Below are 25,828 nucleotides of genomic sequence, written 5' to 3' on the forward strand. Positions count from 1 at the left end.
CATACACAAGATTTCTCAAGATGAACATCGTATATACAAGAAGTCTTGAATGATAGATTATTCAAGAAGCGGTGTTGTACAAGGGGGAGTGTTAGAAATAGAATTACCACATGGGGTTTACTAATTAATATGTGCTAATTAGTGAACCGTCATTGGTCTAACTGGTGTGTCCAACACCGAACCGACGCCGTGTACAGACGCATCCTTTCCCTCTCTCAAAACTATAACTGGCGCCTTTTCTAGGTGTCTCTTCATCTTGTATATATAGTTCAAAGATCAATGAAATAAGTGTTTGTTCGATCATTCGTTTCTCTCATTTTTCATTCAACAAAGTCATCATCATCATCAGAAGGTGATAGCATTCGCACAATAATGAAAATGGCTTGTCGGAGAAACCCTAGACGGTTGGGAGTCTTCCTTCCTTTCTAGGGAAGAACGTTGAGTTGCTCCTCTCAGTGCCTTGTGGGGCAGAGGGCGGAGTGACGCGCGAGGACGATACCAAGAGCACGACGAACAGGGCTCTATTTTGGTTTTGGGTTCGCCGAATCGGACAACGAATATGAAGCCCCTGTCAGCGCACAAAGTATTTCAACTCGCTGCACTGACTATGTGTCAATAATAGTCTTTAGTGAATTGACAACCCTAGTTCTGCAACCCATATTTTTTGGACCGGTATATCCAGTGAAAGTCGGATTTTTTGGCATGGTAAAACAAACGTTTTTCATGGCAAGTTGTGTTCGTCGAGGATGACAAGTTTAGTTGAGCATGACAAATCTGCCTTAGTTCATATTTTTGTCAAAAAACACCGTGCTTCGAACTAAATTTGCCATCTTGGCGCCAATATAAATTGCCATGAAAAATGTTTGATTTGACATGCCTAAAATTCCGATGTCAAATTTTAGCCTTTCGGTAGTCTGTTGTATTACCAGTCCGTTCGTCTTCCATGATTTTTCATAAGAAACAATAGTATGCTACGTGGCAAGTAGCTATGCAAGCGGAACCCGAATGTGAGCATGCTGAAAGTCAACCTTATGCGAATGGCAAGGGAGGGATTACACTAGGTTGACTTTGTGCAAACACACAAGAATGCTTCGCGGGTTGCCCGCTTTGCATCCTTAATGGTGGAAGTATCAGGTCGGCGGTATGAAGATAAGAGTCATGCAGATCATACTGTAACACAATTGCTGGTATTCCATTCAGGTTTTACCAGAAAAAACACAGTTAACTACCACTGCAACTTTGTACATGATGACAGTAATAAACGGTGCAATCAACAGGTCACTGGAAGTCTGAAACATAGTTGGTTCCGGACATATATAAAGTAAAGTTCTATTCATGTATCTTTGTCTTTTCAACCTTTTTTTTGACCGGATTGTCTTTCCAACCTCTTGCTCCTTAATTACTCCTGATACCAAATTGGATGGAACGGCGGATCCTCCGCTTCAGAAGGCCGCGCCCTCCTTACGAGAAGAGCCTCATGCGTGATCGGGACACGGCACACGGGGCAGGTCGATAATGTTGGGCCGCATTCCCTGCATGTCTTCGGACAGAAAAAGAAGGGCAAAGGAGGTTAGATCAGGCACTCATCCAAGAAAAGAGCTACTACTTCATTGTATCTGAATTTAGCCGTGTTTGTTCATAGTAAAGTCGGGGTTTCATTGTAAGTTCACAAGTCGAGTTTGTCCGGCGCTAGAGAGGCTTACCAGATGACCGCACTGGAAAGCCATGTCCTTCGGATTCCTTAAGCAGATGGGGCATACCTACAAGTTTTACAAAAACAGAGTCTAATAAGAGGCCATGACTGTAAAAAAAAATGAATATGGTGCGGACTTACTACTAGCCTGAAGGTACCAACCTGTTCATCCAAAGCGTCATTGCCAACGTCGGTTAACTGGAAGATTGCGGCTGGAGCATAGGTAGCTGCAACAGCATCATCACGTTCAAGGACTTCAATTGGTGGCGGAAGGATCATCCAAGGGTCAGCCATTTCTTCGTGCCACCTGAGAGATTAGTTTAGGATAAGACAATAAGTATGACGCCGGCAAATGAGAATATGACAAGGATGCCAAGGATAACTAATGCAGGGACGCCAAGAATGAAGAAGAGCGAGTACTCTGGAGGTAGGAGGCCTTGGGCCGCTTTGTATTGAGTGGGTATTTCCATCAGAGCTGCAAAGGCAAATGCAGCCTCCTTCTTCTCCATATCCTTGCTTGTTGACATGATGTCAGTAAAGTTCACAAACTGCAGTAGTTTATCAACAAGGTTATAACTGCATCAATAGATATATGAATGCAACACAAATCTGAAATTCTTCTAATCAGAAGGCAACGGCACAAAGTAAATTAATCTCAACAAAATGTGTTATTTTATTTCTTATTGGAATCATCAGCCTTCCCACATCATCAAGTCCAAGAAACACAGCTAGAATCATTAGCATTGAAGGCAGCACTTTTTTCTGTGTGGGGCACAACAAAAGAATTTGGAACTGAAGCAACATAATAGTATTGTTAAATCACCTGGAAATTGTAAAAAGCCCTGCTAGGAATACATTCATCAGCAGGCTGCATTTCATCCCATGGTCCATCGCCCACTCCCACCATCACAATTGAAAGAGGATAGAAGCTAGCAAACAAAAAGGCTTTAGTTAGTAATACAACAACACCAAGTCGAATAACAATAGATGAACTGCATTTACCTAGCATCAATAAGTGCTTGTATAGTTGCCTCTTCTTGTGGACTTACGATGCTGTAAGAATTTGAGGTGGTTGCCTGCAACTTTTGCTCAAGTGAGACTCACGCAAAAGGGATGAAGTTCCATTGAAGAATTTACTGCTACAATGAACACATTACCTGCCCATCAGCTATGATGACGAGGACATGATGTTGGTAGTTACTGTTTTCAACAACTGAAATCGCCGCGTAGATAAGAGGTGCAAAAGAAGTTGGTCCTACAGTGACCAGCTCAACCAAATTATGGATGAAACAAAAGATTTAAGTATTGCTGGTGAAGTATTCTGCTGCCCCTAAACAGAGACGGGGTCATAGATACAAAATTATTCAGTCAAAACACAATACATGAGTTATACTGCAAATACCTTTTGTCTTTGTCAAAATAATGTGTGTAATCATGATGCAACAATCGCAAGGATATAAACCTTATCAACAAGTGATGTCAGAAACTTAAAGATGCACTACATAGAACTATTTGCAGTGTGCTATCCTAGGGTAATCTGGGAACATTATCAAATAAGTTTTTTTTTCTCAAATAAGCAACAGAATGTGTGTTATTTTGTATTAGGAGGAAGTATAAGATGACGCAACCTGTACAGGCGACCAAATGAACACAAAGCAAGGAAAAGCCAACAAAATTAAACAAAAGGAGGCCTGGAATAAATGAAACAAGAAACAGAAAACTGTACGGCTAGCTATCCATCAATGCAGGGAGGGGTCAGCAGGTCTGGCGTGCACGTCATCAAATAAGTTGAAGCAAGGAAACAGAGCACAGCACTATATGGCTACCTAAAAACATAACTTGTCGTAAAAACAGTTCATCGATTAGAAAAAGACTGTCTCCAGTGTCAAAGTTACTGAGACAGATAAAACTCAGATTTGTTATGGTTTTACAATCCCAGAATCTCTACTGAATGAAAAAAGGGGAATAAGCCTTCATTACCTGAAAGCTCCAAATATGGAATCATTTGTTTGTATCTGTCAAGAACCTCCTCAAAACCACAACAAGGACGGTAATCTTCGTAAAAGCTGAAGACGGAATGATCACATGTAGAAACTACAGGTTTGAATTACATTTCATCAAGTCACAGAAGAAGTACAAAATTTCCTTGAAAGAAAGTTAAAATAGAAAAGGAAAACACAGTGAGCCAATACTTACCATCACCAAATCCAAAGCATGGTATCAAGTTATCATCATCAAAAGGTGATAGTGTTCGCCCAATAATAGAAATGGCTTGCTCATATGGATTTGGGGTGCGGCTAATGGCATGCAGAGATTCTCCTCCGAAGGAATGCTTACCTACAGAAATCCAGCAGGATACTTATTCAGTTAAACGACAGGGACCCTGTTGGGTAAAACGGCAGATCTGACGGTGACAGTGATACAGAAGTAACATTACCTGACCAATCGTTGCTTTTGGTGAAGTCAATGCCAAAAATCAGATTTGATGATTCAAGCCCAGCTTCTCTCAGTGCAGTAATGACCTTCATATATCCAAATTAGTACCAAATGTCTAGAGAATGCAAGTGCACGACAACATGATGTGGATACGATTTTATTTACTTACAATTTTAAAATGGAGATAAAGTAGCTGAAAATATTTTAAACAGAAGGTAAATGTGTGGCTCGGAGAAACAGTTAACGTTATGCAGATTAGGGCATGTAGCATACAGGTTAAAACATTTTATACCCTGCCAGGATATGACATTTCGCAACGTTTATCAAGAAGACCGCGTCGAAGATTGAATAACAGGGACGCAGAATTTGAGCAACACGCTGAGGTTTTAACCAAGCGGACACTAGAATAAGCTGGGTGACCGCCTCTGTCTGACTTTTCGCTGAAGTAACTTATGCTCAACAAACAGCGGTAGGATTCAGAGCAAAGAGTGTACATATAAGTAGCAGAGAAATGTATCTACACTTGATAGGCATGAGGAAACAGAGTGACCATACTGGGACAATGTCTGCTTGTGACTCACCTCATCCACCGTGCTGTAATTGTACATGGGCTCCCCTTCCTCGGAGCTCCCGGAGGGAACTTCCTCGGAACTCCCGGAAGGAACGTCGTCGGAACTCCCAGAAGGAACGTCCTCGGAACTCTCGGAAGGAACGTCCTCGTCATCAGTATTTTCGTCCCACGATGTCGGCGGCGATCTGCAGAACCACACGAATTCCGCGTGAGCGTCAGCAACCGTGGATCAACGCAATGTGCAAGAAATAAAAATGATTTCTCTCGGTTTCCTAGAAATTTACCGGGTGTCATGCTCGTCATCAGTCTCCTCCTCTTCATCCCACATCGTCGGCGACGACCTGCAGAACAACAGGAATTTCGCCTAAGCGTCAGCGGCCCTGGGTGAACGCACTATGCCAAAAAAAAACATTGTTGGGAAAAATGATTTCTCGCGGTTTCCGAGAAATTTACCGGGTGGCATGCTCGTCATGAGCCTCTTCCTCTTCCTCTTCCTCTTCACCCCAGCCCCACATTGTCGACGACGATCTGCAGAACCACACGGGGATTTCACCTACGCGTCAGCAACCCTGGATCGACGCGGCACTATGCAAAAACAAAAAATAAATGGTTGTGAAGAATGATTTCTCTCGGTTTCCGGGGAATTTACCGGGTGTCACGAGCCTTTTCCTGTTTGCCCCAGCCCCACATTGTCGTCGACGATCTGCAGAAGCACAAGATGAATTTCGCGTAAGCGTCAGCGACCCTGGGATGAACGCAGCATGCATGCAGAAAATAAAAATGTGTGGAAGAGATGATTTCTGCAGGTTTGCGAGAGATTTGGTGGGTGGCAGTGGCAGCTTGCTCTAGCTTGCTCTAACAAGGACAGCGACGGGGGCGGTGTGGGATCCAGATCTCTCCCGATAGATAAAATACAGTGATAAAATAAGACCGAACACAAACAGAGCATGTACAGAACTAGTACTAGTAACTAGTAAGGGTCAGATGAGGGACGGCATCGATGTATCAATCAATCAATCAATCGGCGCTCGCTGCCGTCAGGCCAGATCGGGCGGAGCGGAACCCCTGATCGCGCCCACCACCACCAGAGCGAGGGCCGATCCCCCGCCGCCGAGGAGGGACGGGGAGCGGCGGCGTGCGTGCGTGCGTGCGTACGTACGTACCGCTGCGGCGACGGCGACGGCGAGCGGGGAAGGAAGGAAGAGACGACGGCGCGCGGAGGCGGAGGCCCCGGCTTTGGGCTTGGGTTGCTGTTTGATGGCTAGAGACGCCAAACGAGCGGCAGTTTCCCGTGGGTGCGGGCGGGCGGCTATTTCGATCCGCGTTGCGCAGCCAGCACAGCGCACGGTGGCAGCCTGGCAGCGGCGGCGACCTTCACTTCTTTCCTTTTTCTTTATTTTTTATTTTTTATTACTATAGTATATACTCGTTTTGTTTTATCGGTCGTCCGGAAATTCCTCAAGTCTCGGTCACGCTCCCAAGCCAACATCTCCCGTCACTTTTTAGAATGTGAGCATTTTCCCTAAATACTTGCGCCTGCATACGGGAAACGTTTATAGCCGACAGGCGGTCCGGCGTTGAATCCCACAGGATCACACGGCCGTGCGTGCGTTCCGAAAGGGGTCAAACCCAATCGCTTCGCACGTGAACCTCCACCACACTTCCATCGGTCGTCTTCCCTCCCACGCCATCGCCTTCTCCTCCTGAGCACGCGCCAGCCTGATTCCGTCCAAGACGACGAGGGATGTACGCCGGTGCTGGAGACGACGCACCTGTACCGCTGCCACGGGGGGCGGCATCTTTTTTTGAGTCATCTTTGTGGTGGCCTTGACGCGCTGGGGACATCGGTCACCGTGGATGTGCCTCTACAAAGCTTCACCTTTTCTTTATTGATTGCTGCAACCGCCGCATGAGACGCTACATCCGGTTATGAGGGATGCTACAACCGATAAACCTTTTTTGCTGGAACCAACGACTACTGGTTTCGTCGCTGTTTTATGTTTTGCTACTCTGGCAGTGAACTGCAACCAAACGGAAACGACGATTTTTTCCTGCCAATGCCGTCGGATTTTTCTACAACCGGCGGGAATTTTTTGCTACATTCATCCATGGCCGAGTTGCGGCCCCGCTACGGTGGTGATGATTTTTCTTTTGTTGCAACCATCGTGGATTTTTGCTACATCCGGTGAATTATTTTGCTACAGCCATTCACGGCGATGATGATGATTTTGCTGCAATTGTCGTCAATTTTTGCTATGACTGGCAATTTTATTTGCTACGTCCATTCATGATGAGCTGCGACTCCGACAGTGTTTTTGTTGCAACCGCCGTTGCTTTTTGCTACGACCAACATGTTCTTTTGTTACATCCGTTTCATGGTGTGACTGTTGGCCGTTGTTCATGAAAACTCATGCAGACCGCGAGGGCGGGGGAGACGCACCGAAGTGCTACAACCATAGAGCATCGACGGCAGGAGTTGCCACTGGTCGAGGGGGAAGTTGCAACCAATCGACAACGGGATCTGCAACATAAATTGAGAGCAGGGGAGGTTCCTTGGCGAGCACCGTTGCGGGAGACAACGTGCGGCCTCGCCACTGTGAGTGGCGGCGATCCAACGAGCGACGCCGTCTCATTTTTGTCCTGCACGCGCTCACGTGATTTGGGGACAAAGCCAGGAAAAGAGGGAGTTGAGGAAGAAGGGATCCCCTGATCAGACGGCTATGATGCAGCGTATCGGACGTTCAGGGTGTGACCGGCCCAACTTTAGGCCGGCGCACCTGCGTCTAGTACTCGCCTGCGCCTATACTATATTTCACCCAAGTTTTTTTTCTGTCAGATATATTTTTCACCGAATTTGTATGCATCATATGGTGCAATTTCAGGACTAGTTATATTCTTTTTTGGTACCCGCCATCAAGGTAATTTATTCAAGTGTTTGGCGGATTTGCATCTGACTGTACAACGTCAAACAGAAATTCAGGGATAACATCGAAACCAAACAAGCTAGCATCTACTGTACCTTACACGCTGCCATTGCACTCACATATGGGCAGCGACATTTACTTCTCTCCACATGTTGTAGCTTGAACTCCTGGTGCGTCCCTAGCAATTGCACCCGTCCCAGCAATGAGTAACTCCATGGTCTACTGAGATGGCTCCGTCAACATTAATTTGCGTCCATCCCTGCTCTGCAGGTTTCCACCTTTCTCCTATAAACTGGTCCTTCGGACTCCCTGGAGTCGGAAATCCAGAGCTAAAATGAGCTCATCAATTAGCTCTCTTCATGGGCGAAGTATCAGGTGAAAATGACTATTCGATGAAAATCTAGAAATTTCTATCGTGAACTGTTGGATCAGGAGCGGACGTCATGGATCACGGGTGGGAGTCCTAACAATCCACTTAAACGCACATTAGCAGATAACCCCCTCTCTCTATTCAACTACTCCAGGATTTGGTTACCCCGTATGAGAAAATTGACCGCCTCCATAACCTAGCCGCACGCCCGCACCATGGCGACTCGACGGGGCGGCGCTCTCTCCAGGTGAGGGCGGCTCGATGGCCGGGTGGCCACCCCTCCCGCATCTGCAACGGTGCGTCGACGCTTCGGGCGACGGCGACTAGTGGTCAGGGCGCTGCCTCACACACAGGTGACTCGGCCGCCGGAGCTCCGCCCACACATGACGGTGCTCGATGCCTCGGGTGATGCTACGGCCGCGCAGCTACCCCTCATGCTACGGCGACCACCCCGCACAACGGTGGCATGATGGCCGTCGTGATGCCCTCAAGCAGCGGTGACATAGACCCAAAACTTATTATGTCCTGTTGTCTGATTCTACAGCCCAATGCTTGCTTCTTAGTATTAGTTCAGAAGTTGTATCTGAATGTTGTATTTTTTGGTGAAGCCTGTAAGCTTGCTTATGTAGTCCAAATTCTGAAGTTGCATTGGCATGCAATCTGTAATCTTTGGATGTATGAATTTAGTTGAATAAATTTCCTGAGCTGGGCTATTTTAAATCAGTGATTGACCAAACAGAAAAGCGAAGTTCTGTTCCAGCCCTTTTCTAGTCACTCAATGTGAGTTATCTTGGGCAATCCATTCATACTGGCCCTTAATATGAATTCAGTTGAAGATAATTGAAATGGGAAGAAAAAAAAGTCAGGTTTCTCAGTCATTCAATATATAATAATTGAAAGATTTGTTCGGGTGGATTTCAGTCTGCAAAGGACCTACTAGCAGCTAGCATTGTTGTGCTAGTTGTGGAACAAGCTTCATCTAACAAAGACGTTATTCAAGGCATACCCAGGCTACAAAATTGGCAACAACTTCAAGTTATTCCTCTCAGAAGAGTAACTAGACATCTCTCAGAAGAACTATGATATTCACATCTAGAAGTAACAGCAGTACAGCTCCCGGAAGAACTATAATATTCATTCTTAAAATTTATCCAACACATGAAGTTGTTGTTCTGCACCAACATACGCATTGGATATGAACCAAAATCCCAAGTACATACTGAGATGAACCAAAATCCGAGGATATTCTTATGTGCTCAACCTTAACAACAACAAGAAAAAATACTGATCATATTACAAAAGATACAATTCAGTGCAGACATTGTGCATAAACCAGTGAAAACTTACAGATCTTTCACAAGATAAATAACTATTTGTGTCTCTCTAGAAGGGAAAATTGAATTTCTCTAAAGGTAAACAAAAGAAAGTATCCAAAGACAATATTTGCCATCTTGCATATGCTTGACAGTTATCATGCATGGCCTCACAAGCACATCTAGTTAACTTTCTTGCATGTTTTCTTCGCTTCTCTCCCTTCAAGTCCTTGTGTTCCTCCTCATTTGTTCGGAAACCAACTTTGCCACAAAGAAATCGCCTCAGACCACCACATTATCTACAACCCTTTTTTGTTCAATTCTGATTGAAAACCCAACATTGTGTGCATATGCCTTGTAAAACTTCTCGACATCTTCCATAGTCTCGAATGCCATACCTACAAACACCCAGTAGTCATATAAGTCAATGATTATTAGAGAGATTTGAGTGAAATTATGGTGATAATGGTACTCACATAAAATAGGCCACTTGTAGCTCTCTTTTTTCATGTACCAAAGTTTCCAAATTGATCGGAGGAGGCAGAATTTCCATATCATGGGTCCCTCCATTGTTGACATGCTCAGGTTCATGCTCCATCTATAATGCAACATCGCATGATTAGTTCTTATCAATTGAGGAACAACAACAATCGCCAAATATCCATGTTCCGTATAGTAAATATACATGCTCTGTACACTGGTTGACCTATGACTTTCTATTGCGTAGCTTGTGATCTTTTTTCTAAAAAAGAATTTCTATGCTTGACAAAAACGGTGAAAATAATGTCTGTCTTTTGTAGCAGCCAAAGCTTTCTCATGATGCTGAAGATAGTGACAACCAATTTGCGTACAAAAACACTGTCTTATCAGTGTATCCTACTCGTCATTCTAGGTAAGCATCTAGTGAATTACGATGCTTGTCCATTTGATGTACTGGATTACCTGTATATGACTATGAAGAGGCAGCGGCACGTCAGGGTTCAAAATTGTGAGGGGCAGCGGTGACAAGTACTCCTAAGGATGAGTCCCGGCTACAAGAGGGTGAGCCAAGTCCAATGGAGGGCGACACGCAGCCGACGAAGGCCCCATCACTGTCGATGGAAGGGCAGCCATGGCACGAGGCGCGGTTGGCAGAGGGAGAATTGCGATGGATGAAAGGCCCATCCCGACGGTCGGAGGGCCAGCCGTGGCCGGCTGAGGGCAGTGGTTACGCGCCGGCGGCGCTCAAGACGATCGAAGAAACAGATCTCAGGATCTCACGAAGGGTCGAGCCCTGTTCACCTCAAGATTAATATAGAGGGGGGTTATCTGCTAATGTGCGTTTAAGTGTTTTGTTAGGACTCTCACCTGTGATCCATGACGTCCGCTCCTGATCCAACAGTTCACAATAGAAATTTTCAGATTTTCACCAAATAGTCATTTTCACCTGATACTTCGCCCTCTTCATGAACATATTTGTTTCCGTTGGACCAAATCGCCCCACATGACCGAAACTGCAGTCGCTGCCTTGTTTTTGGATATAAAACTTGTCCGGGAGATCCTTTGCTAGTTATACTCCACTGCGTGATTTTTAGGTGAAAGAAGTCCACATAACCCCCCGAGGTTTCATGAACCGGCCAATTTACCCCTTGAAGTCTAAAACCGGGTAACTAACCCCCTGAACTTTTCCAAACCATGTTAATCACCCCCTAACCCTGGTTAGAGTGGTTATGTAAGTGGTTTTGATGACGTGGTGAGGTGCTCCTCGTTCCCGACATGCACCTGGCCTCGACCATACTACTCCGAGCACGAACCAGTGTGGTACCACTCATGGCACAGGACATCGACATGTAGCTCGCCGAGTCTCACACTTCTAACTTTGTGATCTTCTTGGCGCGCGGTGAGCCTTCCCAGCTCCAGGTCGTGCAGCCTGCACGAAGCCAGCAGCGTCTTGCATCGAAAGGCAACCCCTCGACCAGGCAGGCCAACGTCCTTGAACCTGCTCTCCTGCCTAGTGCATGCGCCCAAGGTTTGAGAGATCCTTATGGCTGTCTGCGCCATAGCGCTCCTGCTGCTTCCCACGTGACCAGTGGCTGGTACAGTCATACTCATGCTCTCCGAGGCGGACAGTGGAGGTCGTCTACGACGGTGACGAGCAGGGCACGAGCGCCGGAAGCACGAGGAGCTGGTGAGCCGCGTGCACTTGAGGAGGTAGGCACGAGGTCCCCGATGGCACGTGAACGCAAGCTCCGCCGGAGACAATACACACGTACATACATACTGCTGTTGAATCGATTCTCTCCTGGACAAGCACACACGTACACACATCAAGTATGTGCCACCATGTACAAGCTAGACATGACTATTCTAATCGTGATTAGCTCTAAAATGGTGGACGTCGCCAGCTGCCGGCGGCAGCCCCAGCCGCAGGTGGCATGAGCGCGAACTCGGTATGTGGTGCAGGTGCGAGCTACTGTCGACTTGAGGACAAAGCGAACGCGGTCAGCGAGGGCTGCCGAGGCGACTAAGGCGACGACGGTTCAGTTGCGTGTGCTTGCTTTTAGGAGCCAGGGGCCTTGCCAATTTGCCATCCGATTGATGCACCAATTTTTTTACGGATGAGGACGGAGCTCGAGAAGCCATTTCGCCGGGTTCAACGAGAGTACAAAGGCGAGGGGTCACGCAGAGTGGGCGCAACAGTAGCACATCATGCGACACAAGGTACTCCTTGTACCATGCTGGGCTTGGCTCCCTCGTGGCCGGCTGCTTGTTGGTGCTACCATGAGGTCGACGAGTGGTTTGGGCGCGACGTGCAATGGCAGAAGGATCGGAGGAGGACAGGAACCGTGCCGACCTGGCACCTGCAATCTGCCCAGTCACCAAAACCGCTTGAAAAACAAGTCTAGTAGATGTGAGGGGATGATTCACCTGGTTTGGGAAAGATCAGGGGGTTATTTACCCGGTTTTAAACTTCGGGGGGTAAATTGTCCGTTTCAAGAAACCTCAGAGGGTTACGTGGACTTCTTTCATTTTTTAGGTGACCGAGATTTACCAAACACCGAGGGCGCTCAACATTTCTAAAGTGCTCCTGCCTGTTTTATTTTTCCTAACGAAGGTTAAAGGTTTGCCCATCCATTGATTAAGCATACGTAAAAGAATTGCTCGGTGCGAACCAACCTATGATTGGATAGTTAGGAGGACAGTGGTATCTCCAGCCCACCAGGGTCCAAATCCAGGTGATTGTATTTATTCTGGATTTATTCCAGGATTACCGGCAATGCGCGTTCAGTGGAAAGATACATTTCCATCGACTACGAGCCGCCTATAATGACTTTGTAAAATCTAAAGATGATACGTCGGCTCAGTCTTTCGGAGGTGCTAGGGTGTGCGTGTGTGCATTCATAAAGAAGAGTGTATGCACGTATATATGAGCGCTTGCATCTGTTCTGTGTTAAAAAAAAAGAAATTTTGCACCGTTAATTAGCGGAAAACCGAGTCCTCTAGCTTGTGGATCGGCTGAGCGTGGATTACAAACAATTTGGAAGCTTGAACTCTCCCTTTCGACTCGAGGAGGGCATGGCACATGGCTTTGTCTCTGCTCACCGTAATTCTAGCGGTGCTTCCTTCAACCCTATATTTGATCGTTGCAACTCCTTTACGCACTGCCACTCTCTCCGCATTCACGCAACGACTCTTCATGGTCTTTGCTGTAGGCTCTCACGTCCATGGTGTTAACCGTACGATCATCCTACAAGCGTTAGAGGATAAATTCGCTTTTCCTCCTCTAACCAGCACCTAATGGATCCTCAAAAGCTTTAGAGGAGGATAATTTTTACTCCAGCCCCTCTCGATCCCTAAATACACTTGCCCATGGCTAGCTGGAGTAAAAAAGAAAAATTCGCTCCAAAGACACCCCCACACCTCCAAATCCGCTCCAATCTATCAGGATGGTGATATGAAGATGCAAATTATATTGAACCACAATTATTTCTAGTACTTCCTCCGTTTTTATTTACTCTGTATATTAGAGTTGACTAAAGTCAAACTTCGTAAAGTTTGACCAAGTTTATAAAAAATAATATAAACATTTAGCATAACAAATTTATACTATGTGAAAGTACATTCAATAATAAATCTAATGATGTTGATTTGTTATCGTATATGTTAATATTTTTGTTTATAAAATTGGTCAAAGTTTACAAAGCTTGACTTTGACTAAAGCTAATACGCGAACTAAATAAAAACGGAGGAAGTATTGATTCATTTAGGTTTTACAGGAAAACACGATTTTCAACTACGACTACTGCTGCTACTTTTTTTACAAGATGACAGGAATAAACTGCACAAGAGGTGATGGAAATTATTCATCAGACTCAGACAGCCGAAACAGTTGGCGCTGGACATGTTATACAGTAAAGCTTTATGAACATGTACATATCTCCTTGCCCGCCCAACTTCTTGCTCCTTGATTACTGCCGATAACATATTGCATGAATGGCTGATTCTTCACTTCCAGAAGTCTGCATCATCTTTATGAAAAGAGCCTTACACGGACAGTGATTGGCGCGCGGCACAAGGGGCATGTCGATAGCGTTGGCCCGCATTCCTTGCATGTCTTGCGACAGACATAAAAGGAGACAGGAGGAGGGTTAGATCAGAGTACTCATCCAACAAAGGAGCTAGTACTTCATTGCATCTCAATTTTTCCAGTGAACTGCTTCATTATATGTTCAGAGGTTGAGTTAGTTTGGTGCTAGAGACTCACCAGATGGCCGCATTGGAAAGCCATGTCCTTTGGATTCGTTAAGCAGATGGGACATACCTTTCATGTTAAAAAAAAGAGTTAAGGTCATAACTGTAAAAAGAATATGAGGCGGAGTTACTGGCCTCAAGGTGCACGAACCTTTTCATCCGAAACGGTGTAGCCAACGTCGGTTGACTGCGAGGTTGCGGCTGGAGTATGAGAAGCTGCGACAATATTGTCACGTTCAAGAACTTTGCTGGGAGGGGGAAGGATCCTCGGAGGGTTGGCGTTTTGTGCGTGCCTCCTGATAGATTAGTTAGGCTAAGGTGTTAAGTACAAGATCGGAAAATGAACGCTTTCATAAGGATGCGAAGAATAACTAATGCAGGGCCTCAAGGAATGAAGAAGAGCAAGTACTCTGGAGGTCGGAGGCCTTGAGTCGCTTTGTATTGGGTGGGTATTTCCATCAGCGCTGCAAGCGCAAATGCGGCCTCCTTCTTTGACATATCCTTGCTTGATGACATGATACCAGTGAAGTTCACGAACTGCAGTAATTTATCAACAAGGTTATAAGTACAGCAACAGACAAATAAATGCAATGCAAATCAGAAATTCTTCCAAGTCCAAGAACAAAGTAAATTAATCTCAATGCAGTATGATATTTTCTTTTTATTGGAATCATCAGCCTCCTTGCATCATTAACTCCAAGACACACAGTTAGAATCATTGTTCTTGGCACTGAAGAAATTTGGAACTGAAGCAACATAATAGTACTGTTAAAACACCTGGAAATTGTCGAAGGCTCTGTCAGGAATACAGTCATCAAAATGCTGCATTGCATCCCATGGCCCATCGCCCACCCCCACCATCACAATTGAAAGAGGATAGAAGCTAGCGAACAAAAAAGGCTTTAGTAATAATACAACACCAAGTTGAATAACGATATATGAACTGCATTTACCTAGCATCAACAATCGCTTGTATAGTTGCCTGTTCTTGTGGACTTAATCTTCCACCTGAAGTTGAAGTGGTCACCTACAACTTTTGCTAAAGTGAGGCTCACGCTGAATGGCTGCAGTTTCATAAAAAAATTGTACTACTACGATAAACACATTACCTGTCCATCAGCTATGATGACGAGGACATGGTATTGGCAGTTACTGCTTTCGACAACTGACATCGCCGCGTAGATAAGAGGTGCAAAAGAAGTTGGTCCTACAGTGAACAGTTCAACAAAATTATGAGGCAACAAACAGAAGATTTGAATATTGCTGGTGAACTATTCAGCTGCCCCCAAACAGAGACGGCATCATAGACACATTATTATTCAGTCGAAACACAATACATGAGTTATACTGCGAACACCTTTGTCTTAGTCAAATAGCTATCGCACCATGTTCACAGATTACATAATGTATGTAATCATGATGCAACAATCACAATGATGCAAATCTTATCAACAAGTGATGTAAAAAACTTACAGATGCACCGAACAGTTGAGCACCGACAGGGCTATTTGTTACTATGTGCTATCGTACAGTAATCTCAGGACATCATCAAATAAGTTGTTTTCTCGAACAAACACCAAAATTCATGTCATTTTTTACATTAGCAGGGAATGTCAAGATGACGCAAACTGTACAAGCGGCCCAGTGAAAACAAAACAAAAACTACCTAAGCTAGCCGAAAGGAACTGGTAACGAGACAGAAAACAGAACCAGAAAACAAAAAACTGTAGAGCTAGCTATCCATCACTGCAGAGAGGGGTGGGGAGGCCTGGCGTGCACGTCATCAAATAAGTAAGCAAGGAAACAAAGCATAGCACTATATGGTTACTTTAAAACATAAGTCATCCTAAAAACAGTTTGTTGATTAGAAAAAGACTGTCTCCACTGTCAAAGTTACCGAGGCAGATAAAAACTCATATTTGTTATGGTTTTACAATCCCAGAATCTCTGTTGAAGGAAAAGAGGGAATAAGCCTTATTTACCTGAAAGGTTCAAATGTGGAACAATTTGTCTGTATCTGTCAAGAACCTCCTCAAAACCACGGCAAGGACGGTTTTCTTGGTAAAAGCTGAAGACAGAATGATCATGCGTAGAAGCTACAGGTTGAATCACATTTTATCAAGTCATAAAAGAAGTACATGATTTCCCTCGAGCAAAGTTAAAATGGGAAAGTTAAAAACAGTGAAGCGAATACTTACCATCACCAAATCCAAAGCATGGTATCAAGTTATCATCATCAAAAGGTGATAGTGTTCGCCCAATTATAGAGATGGCTTGCTCATATGGATTTGGAGTGCCACTAATGGCATGCAGAGATTTTCTTCCAAAGGAATGCCTACCTACAGAAATTCAGAAGAATACTTATTCACTTAAACGACAGGGATCTTGTTGGGTAAAACAGCAGATCTGATGTGACAGTGATACAGAAGTAACATTACCTGACCATTCATTGCTTTTGGTGAAGTCGATGCCAAGAATTAGATTTGATGATTCAAGCCCAGCTTCTCTCAATGCAGCAATGACCTTCATATATATCGGAATAGTAGCAAATTACATCGTGGTAGAGAATGCAAACGATATGATTACTTATTTTTAAAAGGAATTGAGGTAGCTGAAAGCACTTCAACAATGTTTACTGTGAGCAACAATACAGAAGGGAAATCTGTGGCTCGGAGAAACAGTTTATGTTATGCAGATTTGGGCATGTGGCATATGGGGAAAACAGTTTATTCCCTGCCAGGATATGGCATTTCTCAACGTTTATCCTGCAGATTGTCTCTGTCTTATTTCTCAACGTCGGAGAAACAGTTTAAAACATTGAATAACAGGTTTGTGCAATGTCCTAAGGTTTTAATAACTAAGCAAATACTAGAGTAATAAGCCAGGTGATGGCCTCTGTCTTATTTATTTTTTTCTGCAGTAAAAAATTATGCTCAACAAGCAGCAGCAGGATTCAGAGCAAACAGGAGTAGCAGAGAAATCTGTCAACACTTGATATGCATGAGAAAAGGAGAGAGGACACTCACCTCATCTACCGAGCTGTAGTTGTCTGCTATGAACTTGGGCTGCCGGTCCTTGGAACCCCCGGACGGAACGTGGTCGTGATGGTGCCCATGCCTGTGATGAGCCCTCTCGCCCCACATTGTCTGCCGGCGACGATCTGCAGAACTCGCACGGATTTCGCCTACGCGTCAGCAACCTGGATCAACGCACTATGCAAAAAATGTTACTGGGCGGCAGTGCGCTCTGGCTAGTACACGCTAGGATAGGAGCGCGCGGTGTGACAACAACAGCAGCAACGGACTGGACTGGACTGGAATCTAGATCCATCCCAGTGAAATAACAGCAGAGCAGAGCAGACAGAGCGTCGGCTTAGGCGGTTGCAGACTTGCAGTGCGCCGACTGACTGACGGATTCGCCGGGCCGGGCAGCCAAGCAAGCAAGCATGAGCAGAAGGGCTGGCGCGAGTGATGCGTGATGTGCGGGCCATGGAACGGATCGCAGCCACAGTGGAGCGTCAGGGGCTCCGTGGGTGGTGCATCGATCGATCGGCTCTAGCTACCGCCGGGCCAAATCGGCCGGGACCCCTCCCCCGCCAGAGCAGGGGCAGGGGCCGGCGAAGGGGGCTGCTGGGGCTACTAGGCTGGAGGGGAACGAGCGGGCGAGGAATTCGGCCCGGCCTGGGCCCCTGAGGAGGAGAGGCGAGGAGGGAGGGGGCAAGTTAACGGGGAGAGAGGCGGGGGAGCGTACCAGCGCCGACCGGAGGGCTGGACCGCGGCGACGACGACGGTGACGGACGGCGACGGGGGCTGCTGCTTGCTTGCTGGATGGGATTGGGGAAGCGTGCGTGCGTGAAGGTGAAGCAGAGAGAGCACCGAAAAGGACGCGTCGGCTGGGCGGCGTTCACTCCTTTCTTTCCTTTTTTCTTTTCTTTTCTTATTCGTTTTGAGTTGCTGCCTTTGCTTTCGACGTGATCCATTCCACGTGCGATTCTTATTTTTTATTTTGCCTGCTAAAGTACACTTGAGTAGTTTTCCATCCTGACCTCAGCGCTAGATAGGTTCAGCGAGTTGTATCTTAGTACTCCCTCCGTTTTTTTAAGACGTTTTAGACAACTGATTTTGAACCGTTTCAGAAGCTGCCTGAACTTTCTAAAACGTCTTATAAAAGTGAACGAAGACGGAGAGAGCAACTTTTTATTAGGAGGTTGTCTCATCGTCAGTTGTCTGGAAATTTCTCGAGTCCTGACGTTTCCAGTCAATAGGTCAACAACTCCGGTCATGACTTTAGGTGACCGATATTTACCAACAAAAAAAATAGCAAACATTCTGTAAAAGTGGGGACAAAATCGATGAACCCCGACTTGTTTTATTTTCCATGACGGAGGTAAAAGGTTTGCCTCATCCATCCATTAATTAAGTAGGAGATAATTTTCCTAATTAATTTGCAAAAAACCAGGTGCCCTTTTTTTAGCAAAAAAAGGGACCTTATTCCCCTCCAATTTCATACAAAGAGATTAAAGCGCCATCAACAAATATTCAAGATTAAGTCTATTACAAACTGGAGGTACGAAGACCTACCATCACATCAGGAATAGAACATGATCCAGGACCAGAGGCCAGACAAGGCTGGAAACCCGCCAACAGATAAAATTGACTCCGAGAAAACATCAAATTAACAAAACTAAAACACAGGACTAGGGGAGCAAGCAAGAGAAGCTCCAACTTCAATGGAGCGCCAAGTCAGGAACTATAGTATCTCCATCTGTCAACCACCAATCCGAAGAACTCACGGCCTCTACCCTTGCGACACCCGCTAAACTTCATTTGTTACTCGCTTGACTAGCTTTGCTCCTAGCTTCAACACCCTTGTTTCTGGCTGCTTTGTCTGCAAAATTGGGCAATCGATGACCGACGAACACAATAACCTCACAAGGATTAAAGAGCCACTAATAGTTTTTCTTTCAAACATAATGTCATTTCTACATCTCCAAATAGTCCAAAACATGGTTGCAACACCAACCAAAACAAGTTTCTTATCATGTCTAGGGAATAATCAGATCCATCTACCCAAGAAATCATTGAGACAATTAGGAGTAGAGTTTAGATTAGAAGCACATTTCTTCAGGATCCACATCAACCTAGCAGCCGAACAAGTAAAAAAAACCAATGGTCAATAAACTCATTCTAACCACAAAAGGCACAATTTTTATTACCTTTCCAACCCCTTTTAAGCAAATTATCTTAAAATGAGCCACAAAAGGATTTATAGTCCCTGGCCATAAAATGCTTTTTCTAGTCAAGAGCCACTAAAGGGTTTTGATCTTAGCTAGGACATTGGTTTTCCACAAAAAAATTATGTGGGAAGCCAATGTCAAATTTAACCAAAAACAAATACAAGGATATAACAGTAAATTTCTTATCAATTGTCAGTGACTCAGCATCCACTTAATGTGATGTTTACCCCCATTCATTTGAATTTCATCACATATAGTTTTCAAGCTATTCCAAAGGTCAAGGGATTCACCCTACAAAGTTCGTCCAACAGTAAAAGTATCCCACCCTTTCTCAATAGCAAAACCGAGTGCTCTAGCCTGTGGATCAGTTGATTGTTGAATCTTTGCTTGCCTTCATTTTAGTGGCACTTCTTTCACCCTATTTTGATCTTGTAACTCTCTTACGAATTGCCACTCTCTCCACCTCCACCTCCATGCACTGCATCTTTGTGGTCTTTGTTGTAGGCTCCCACGCCCATGATGTTAATCCTACCGTCGCCCTACACCATCTCTCACATATGGCGGTGTTGTGTCATGCCTCGTCACCCCCCCCCCCCCCCCTCTTCATCTGCCATTGCCACATCTAGGTAGCATGGTGTTTGTCTTCGAAGCGAGTGATCCACTAGCATTTCCAAGACAAGCATGACAAAGGAAGAGTGCCATGAAAAAAAAGATGGAAGATAGTTCTAAAACTATTGTTGTCGTTTCATCCTAGATTTGGTGTATTTTGTTTTGCAAATTGGAGAGCGACGGCGCCTCACCAATCGACCTCCCTCACTTCCTCCTCCGTCATTTATCTTCCTTCTCCTCCTACATGTTGTGTCGTAATACCAAACTTTGAATGGTCGTCCTCACAGATTAGTAAGCACATCTTTGTTCTTTTTCCGAGCTCGATCACTTTTCATGTGCGTAAACATTAACAGTAGGATTTTAAATCGCCGATGATGAAGCCAGCACCCAGGTAAATTTTGCATCGTGAGTGCACACGTGAAAGCAACAAGAGGGACGATTCTCGCACAAGATTCTTGAACATGAGATAGATTTGAGCTAGACGGGCAAGTTTCTTGACTAAAAAAGATTCGAGTATATGTGCTCATGCTCACCCAACAGATGGGATAGAATTTGCAGCCCAAAGTAAGTGTCGATGATTCATAGCTAGTCAACAAATATATTTCCACAAGAAGAAGAAAAAAACGCAGGAGAAATGAAGTGTTTGCAAAACGTGAAAAACAAAAATAGAAGCACGCCCGGTGGGACTCGAACCCACAATCGCCTGATTAGAAGTCAGACGCCTTATCCATTAGGCCACGGGCGCCGTTGTGATCACAAAAATAATATCAACTTATTTATAGGTTTACAAGAAGTGGGCAGACTGAGAGCACACAAATGTCCGCGTGCATAAAATGTAAATTCTGATTTTAGATCAACGCTCTGTTCGCACCAAAGAGGCCAAGGGATGAACGAGGTGCTTCAGTTTTGGCAAAGGGCTCCTTCGGTTCATATGATTGGAAGAAATAATGAATGAATCCTATGAGATTTTTTTTTCCCCGGGAGCTTCTTCCATAGGAATGATTCCAAAGGATTGCATTCCTACAAAATCACACACCTATAGAAAAAATTCCATAGGATGGCAATACTATGAAAATCCTACGAATCAAAGGATTGTTTATGGGTGCGTGGAGTGGGTTAGTTATGACTGGATTTGTTTGTTAACGGGAGAATGGTGCCGGTCTACAAAAATACCCCCTTCTTCACAAAATATAAGGCGCCGGTTGGTTGACTTTTTTGGTCTTCGTTGCACAATTTTGACTATGATTTTCACATAAGTATACAGACATATGAAATAACATTATTTTGCAAGACAAACATGACAATGCCATTTATACGTGTTCAATCCATGTACTTTGGTATATATTAGTGGTCAAAAAGTCATGCATCAAAGATCATGCAAAGTCAATCATGTCTTACATTTAGGAAGGAAGGGGTATCACCTATGAGTGCTTTAACGTTGAACACATATTTGATTTTTCCTACAAAAAAGAACACTTATTTGATTGATGACCAAGAAGTGGTATGTGGGAAAATTGTGCCAATCAATTATATTTAAGTGTCGTTACAAAGAAGGGGTCCACTTTGGTTTATTATAGCCATTGAAAGTTCTATGCAATATAGTGATCCAAGTGTCCATGGAGAACCAAGAAGATGCCCTAAGGGTAGTACCATCACCCAAGAGAGGATCATGGATCGACAGCCTCCTCATTTGCACGGGAAGAGCTATAAAGAAGGCTAGATTGAGAGACATACTTTGGAAAATAAGTATCATTATTTTTATATAGAATTGATTTTTCTACGCTTATTGAAAGATCACCTGAGACCAAGATAAGTGCATAGAAATAATCAAGCATCAACGGCTTCTCTGGAAGATCACAACACCATTGAGCTCTCAAGACTTATTCAGCCATGAACGGGACACAACTATGATGCTAAGCAATTCACTCACAGGTGTGACCAGACTTGTCACTCCTGGGCCTGTAGACGACACTACAAAGCTGCACAATGACATGTCAAGTAATGAGATTGTTGTCCAAAATTTATTCCATATTTTGGAGGTTGACATTGATTAACTAAAGGAACAAGCAATTGAATTTTTTTTAGCGTTAACTACAAGCATGAAACAAAATTTCTTCGAGAGGCTGCATCACATCGTACTTAAGGATAATGATATAGAGGCAGAACAGAATGAAGAGAAAGAGAAAAGAGTGATTAGAAAAGCCGGGGAAGGACTCATCAGATTTGTTTAGGGTCTCAAGTGCAACAGTCGACATTGATCTACTTACCATGGAAGATGGAATCAAACTATTGACGAGGGTAATTCTCTGTCACTGCATCCACCTAGTTTTAATCTTATTCTCATTTTCTCTAAGGATTCTTAGCAGTTCAAACATGGATAAATGGGTCAAAATGGTTGCTTTTGGCTCCTGGGCATGAGTGATTTTAGGGCGAAATCAATTGTTTTACCAAGGTGGTTTTCTTGGTTGCATATACATGTCATTTTAGTATTCTTCCTCCAATGTTCTTGTGAAGTTATAAAGACGAGTAATGTTAGAAGTAGATTATTCTTGTTGACAAGTAATTATACAAATATGCTATTTTTGTTGATGAGCAATTGTCGGGTACTCTGTTTTTGTTGCCTATTTGCATTGCATTGATATGTATCATTTTCATTGCATTCATTTGTATTAGTATCATATGTGATATGATTAATCCTTGCAAAAAAAAATACTATGATTATAACATTTCTAATTGGCTTTTTGTGCTAAAATTATTGTTCTAGGTGGTTAATTAAATACTATCTAGCGAGGAAAAAAATACTATGAAAAATGAAGAAGAGAGCAAAATGTTGGCTGCCATGTTATTCAGGCTCTTGAGACCATGTCGGGTGTGTATGAACGCATGCTCATGAGTGGCAACCATGACGAGATGCCTGTCAAGGCTTTGGCTTCCCTTGTGAAATGGAGTTCGTGGCACAAGGCTAGAGATGTGATGCACTAAGAAATGGGTGTTGCTTGTTTTTGTCCTAATTTTTTTATTTTTTGCAAATGGTGTGCTTGTACAGTTTGTTTTATTAAGTTTTGTTTTTATGCTGAAAATGATAAAATATTGTTTCAAATGACAAATTAAAATTATATCCTCTTTTATGGGTCCAACCAACCCTTTGACCCGAGGTTTGTACATATTTTATACTAAAATTTTACACTTATTATCCTACCGTGTTAAGGATTATAGTTTTATTACTTATTTGGCATACTTAACAACACAATAAAGTTCAATATTAATCCTATTATTTATTTATTACATATTTGTAATATATAGTACCGAAAAATACTCATGCATTGCGCTAAATTCAATTTGTACTTTGTAACAAAAATGTTTTTTAAAATAGTGTTTGATACTTATGTAAATTATATACATATCTATGTTAGATATATCGCTAAAACATATGGTTTGACAAATATCGTAACAGTGGTTGTACTATATGATTAGAAAAACATATATGTAGAAAATTCTAGAGTACAAATTTAATTGTTGCTTAAGTTATATTCGTTTTTGGAGCATCCGTGTACTAATTTAATCATATATTTGCTAAACCATATGGTTTATTAGATGGACCTATATACCTTTTTTTAAATAGAAATAATGAAGGCAAGTAGTGTAGCCAGCCGCCGCCAAGCTAGGGTTCTCTGCCTTCCGCCGGCGCCGGCGCCGGTCTGTCCCGTCTCCGGTGGCCTTAGGGCCATGGAGGCGAAGTGGATCTCGGCCCTTGCCGGTGGGAGGGCTCCGTTTTTAGATCTTTTCAAGCTTTTTTAAGGTTTGTGTCCTGCTCGGGAAGGTGAGACGGCAGCGGCTCCCTGAAGATGGAATAAAGGTCTTCCCACCTAGCCCCGTTCCAGTGATGCATCTAGCATCATCGGTGGGCATGTGGAGATGTGTCTCCGAAGGATCTATCTTTGATGGATTTGCTCGAATTTGCTCGTCATTCGTCTTCGTTCGTGTGTCTTCGGGTTGGATCCTTTTGATCTACACTCTTCATTCGCGGCGATTGATGTTCTGGTGCGTTGGTTCTATGGGGCCTTAGCACGCGACGACTTTCCGACTGTCTACAACAACAAAGTTTGCTTGACTCTGACAAGGGAGGGGCGATGACAGCGGCGCGCCTTCGACTCACTTCAATTCTTGTAGTCGTAGCTAGGTGGTCCATGGATTTGGATGCATTTTTTATTATTTCTAATGTTTGTTGTACTACTATGATTGAAGATGAATATATTGGAAGTTTTTCCCGTAAAAAATAGAAATAATGAGTGTACATCTATACACCCATGTACTGCAAGGCCCCAGATTTTAACTCAACCTGGCAGCTACCACACTAATCTAATACTACGAAATCTTGGAATATTTAGAATTTTCGGCAGGGTTTCTCTTGTTTAAATGGACACCCGTGTCATGCAAATAGACATATATATCAGAATAATCAATAGCATAACTTAAATGACAAAAGACTCGCAGAAGGTAGATAAATATTATCCAATTGTTATACTACAACTAGTACATAAACATTTGAGTGTCATCTAAGGATTATATGAAGGTATATGTTGTACTCAAGTGATGTAGTGATGCTACTCCCTTGCCCATGCATTTCACTACTTGGTGTACTTGAAATCCAAATAAAATCCAACAAAGAAACAAATACTACCTCCGTCCTGGTTTATTGACCCCCTTCACATTTTATGCTAAAATTTGACCTTAAATTTAACTAACAAAATGTTAATGCATGTAACAAAAAATAATATCCCTGGATACTATGTTCAAATATGAATCTAACTATATAATTTTTGGTGACATGCATTATTATTTTCTTAGTTAAATCTATGGTCAAAATTTGGCGCAAAATACTGAGGGGACTAATAAACTAGGACGAAGGTAGTAAGAGTGAGTAATGATTACTCAGCAAGTACAATTTAGATCCATAGAAATAAAAAGTAGTCACAGAAGGTAAATCCATAACAGAAGAAGTCTGAACCAGAACTGAGTATTTCGGTATACTGAATCATCACATTTGGGGCTCTCCGGAATAGACACATCCTGTGTCACTCTCATCGTCATCGGAGATTGAAGCAGACATGACGGACTTTCCACAACGGTATTTACCGGAGAAGTCGACCAATGCCTGTACTGGACGCTGAATGACATGGCGGACACTTCAGTTACCGAAAGAGTCGACTGATGCGTGAACTGAGCTGTCAAAGCTGAACGTATGGGCTTAAAACTGAAACTTGCAAGTGCAGAAAACACTGAAACCGAACAGGTATCCACAACACAGAAAGATCAAACAACATAAGAATGGTGAACCACAAAAATAACCAAAACAACTTGCAAACCACAAAAATACACCAAGGTCGTCTTGTACTTGCCTCAAATTCAATGGAGCAGAACGGTGCATTGTCGGCTTAACTCCTGACGGAGCAACACCAGAACCTGAGCAAATATTGTCTACTCCGAAAAATAGCAATGCGTACTGCTCTCTCCGTCCCATATAATATAAGAGTGTTTTTGACACTAGTGTAATGCCAAAAACGCTTTTATATCATGGGACGGAGGGAGTATGTGATAAAATATCTAAAGGTGCTGTCCATGCTTTTGTTAATTTCAGATTTAATTATCTTCAACTGTAACTTTACTAGAACAAACGAAAATAAGGTGTTTAATATATTGCTCCATGTGCACCGTGTGTACTACAACCACCCCTGAGCGTACACAAAAAAAAAATCAGAGCTTAAATTCCAATATCTGAGTCATATATGTACTGCAACTGTAGCTTCATTGTGTCAATTAATTAAAGATAGAGCCAGATGGAATAAAGGCAGGGACTAGTACGAGTGAATCACATGATGCTGTGCCAAAATTACTAGCTAAGGCTAGCAGCTCGTGTTCCTCCTACCAAACCAAAAGTACTAGTG

The 25,828-nt window shown here is 43.6% G+C and overlaps 2 protein-coding genes and 1 non-coding gene across 6 annotated transcripts; all 3 read right to left on the reverse strand.

Annotated features, from left to right (window-relative positions):
* Positions 1-1,168: 1,168 nt before the first annotated feature.
* On the reverse strand, positions 1,169-6,035 carry LOC125546175 (E3 ubiquitin-protein ligase RGLG3-like). Of its 2 annotated transcripts, none has more exons than XM_048710344.1 (15): positions 5,864-6,035; positions 5,350-5,403; positions 5,154-5,228; positions 4,985-5,041; positions 4,711-4,885; positions 4,131-4,215; positions 3,890-4,030; positions 3,674-3,787; positions 2,851-2,948; positions 2,696-2,769; positions 2,517-2,622; positions 2,114-2,241; positions 1,856-2,000; positions 1,704-1,760; positions 1,169-1,540 (listed from the first exon to the last, which is right to left on the reverse strand). In XM_048710344.1, the coding sequence occupies exons 2-15, from the start codon at positions 5,388-5,390 to the stop codon at positions 1,400-1,402; spliced, it is 1,437 nt and encodes a 478-aa protein (XP_048566301.1). In that variant the 5' UTR covers positions 5,391-5,403; positions 5,864-6,035; the 3' UTR covers positions 1,169-1,399. The 2 variants fall into 2 exon arrangements, with proteins under 2 accessions (XP_048566301.1, XP_048566302.1); XM_048710345.1 differs by lacking the exon at positions 5,864-6,035 and adding an exon at positions 5,665-5,829.
* A 7,485-nt stretch (positions 6,036-13,520) lies between these two features.
* LOC125546176 (E3 ubiquitin-protein ligase RGLG3-like) lies at positions 13,521-17,945 on the reverse strand. Of its 3 annotated transcripts, none has more exons than XM_048710348.1 (12): positions 17,789-17,945; positions 17,065-17,198; positions 16,477-16,561; positions 16,237-16,377; positions 16,021-16,134; positions 15,148-15,245; positions 14,992-15,065; positions 14,816-14,921; positions 14,448-14,575; positions 14,190-14,334; positions 14,052-14,108; positions 13,521-13,901 (listed from the first exon to the last, which is right to left on the reverse strand). In XM_048710348.1, exons 2-12 carry the CDS (start codon positions 17,179-17,181, stop codon positions 13,818-13,820), a joined length of 1,149 nt encoding a protein of 382 aa, XP_048566305.1. In that variant the 5' UTR covers positions 17,182-17,198; positions 17,789-17,945; the 3' UTR covers positions 13,521-13,817. The 3 variants fall into 3 exon arrangements, with proteins under 3 accessions (XP_048566305.1, XP_048566304.1, XP_048566303.1); XM_048710347.1 differs by having other exon boundaries at positions 17,065-17,237; positions 17,789-17,943; XM_048710346.1 differs by having other exon boundaries at positions 17,065-17,250; positions 17,789-17,943.
* A 2,610-nt stretch (positions 17,946-20,555) lies between these two features.
* TRNAR-UCU lies at positions 20,556-20,628 on the reverse strand. The gene has a single exon. It is a non-coding gene; the product is annotated as a tRNA-Arg (tRNA).
* Positions 20,629-25,828: the final 5,200 nt, after the last annotated feature.

Source organism: Triticum urartu, chromosome 3 (genome assembly GCF_003073215.2).
Source record: "Triticum urartu cultivar G1812 chromosome 3, Tu2.1, whole genome shotgun sequence".
Taxonomy (NCBI): domain Eukaryota; kingdom Viridiplantae; phylum Streptophyta; class Magnoliopsida; order Poales; family Poaceae; genus Triticum; species Triticum urartu.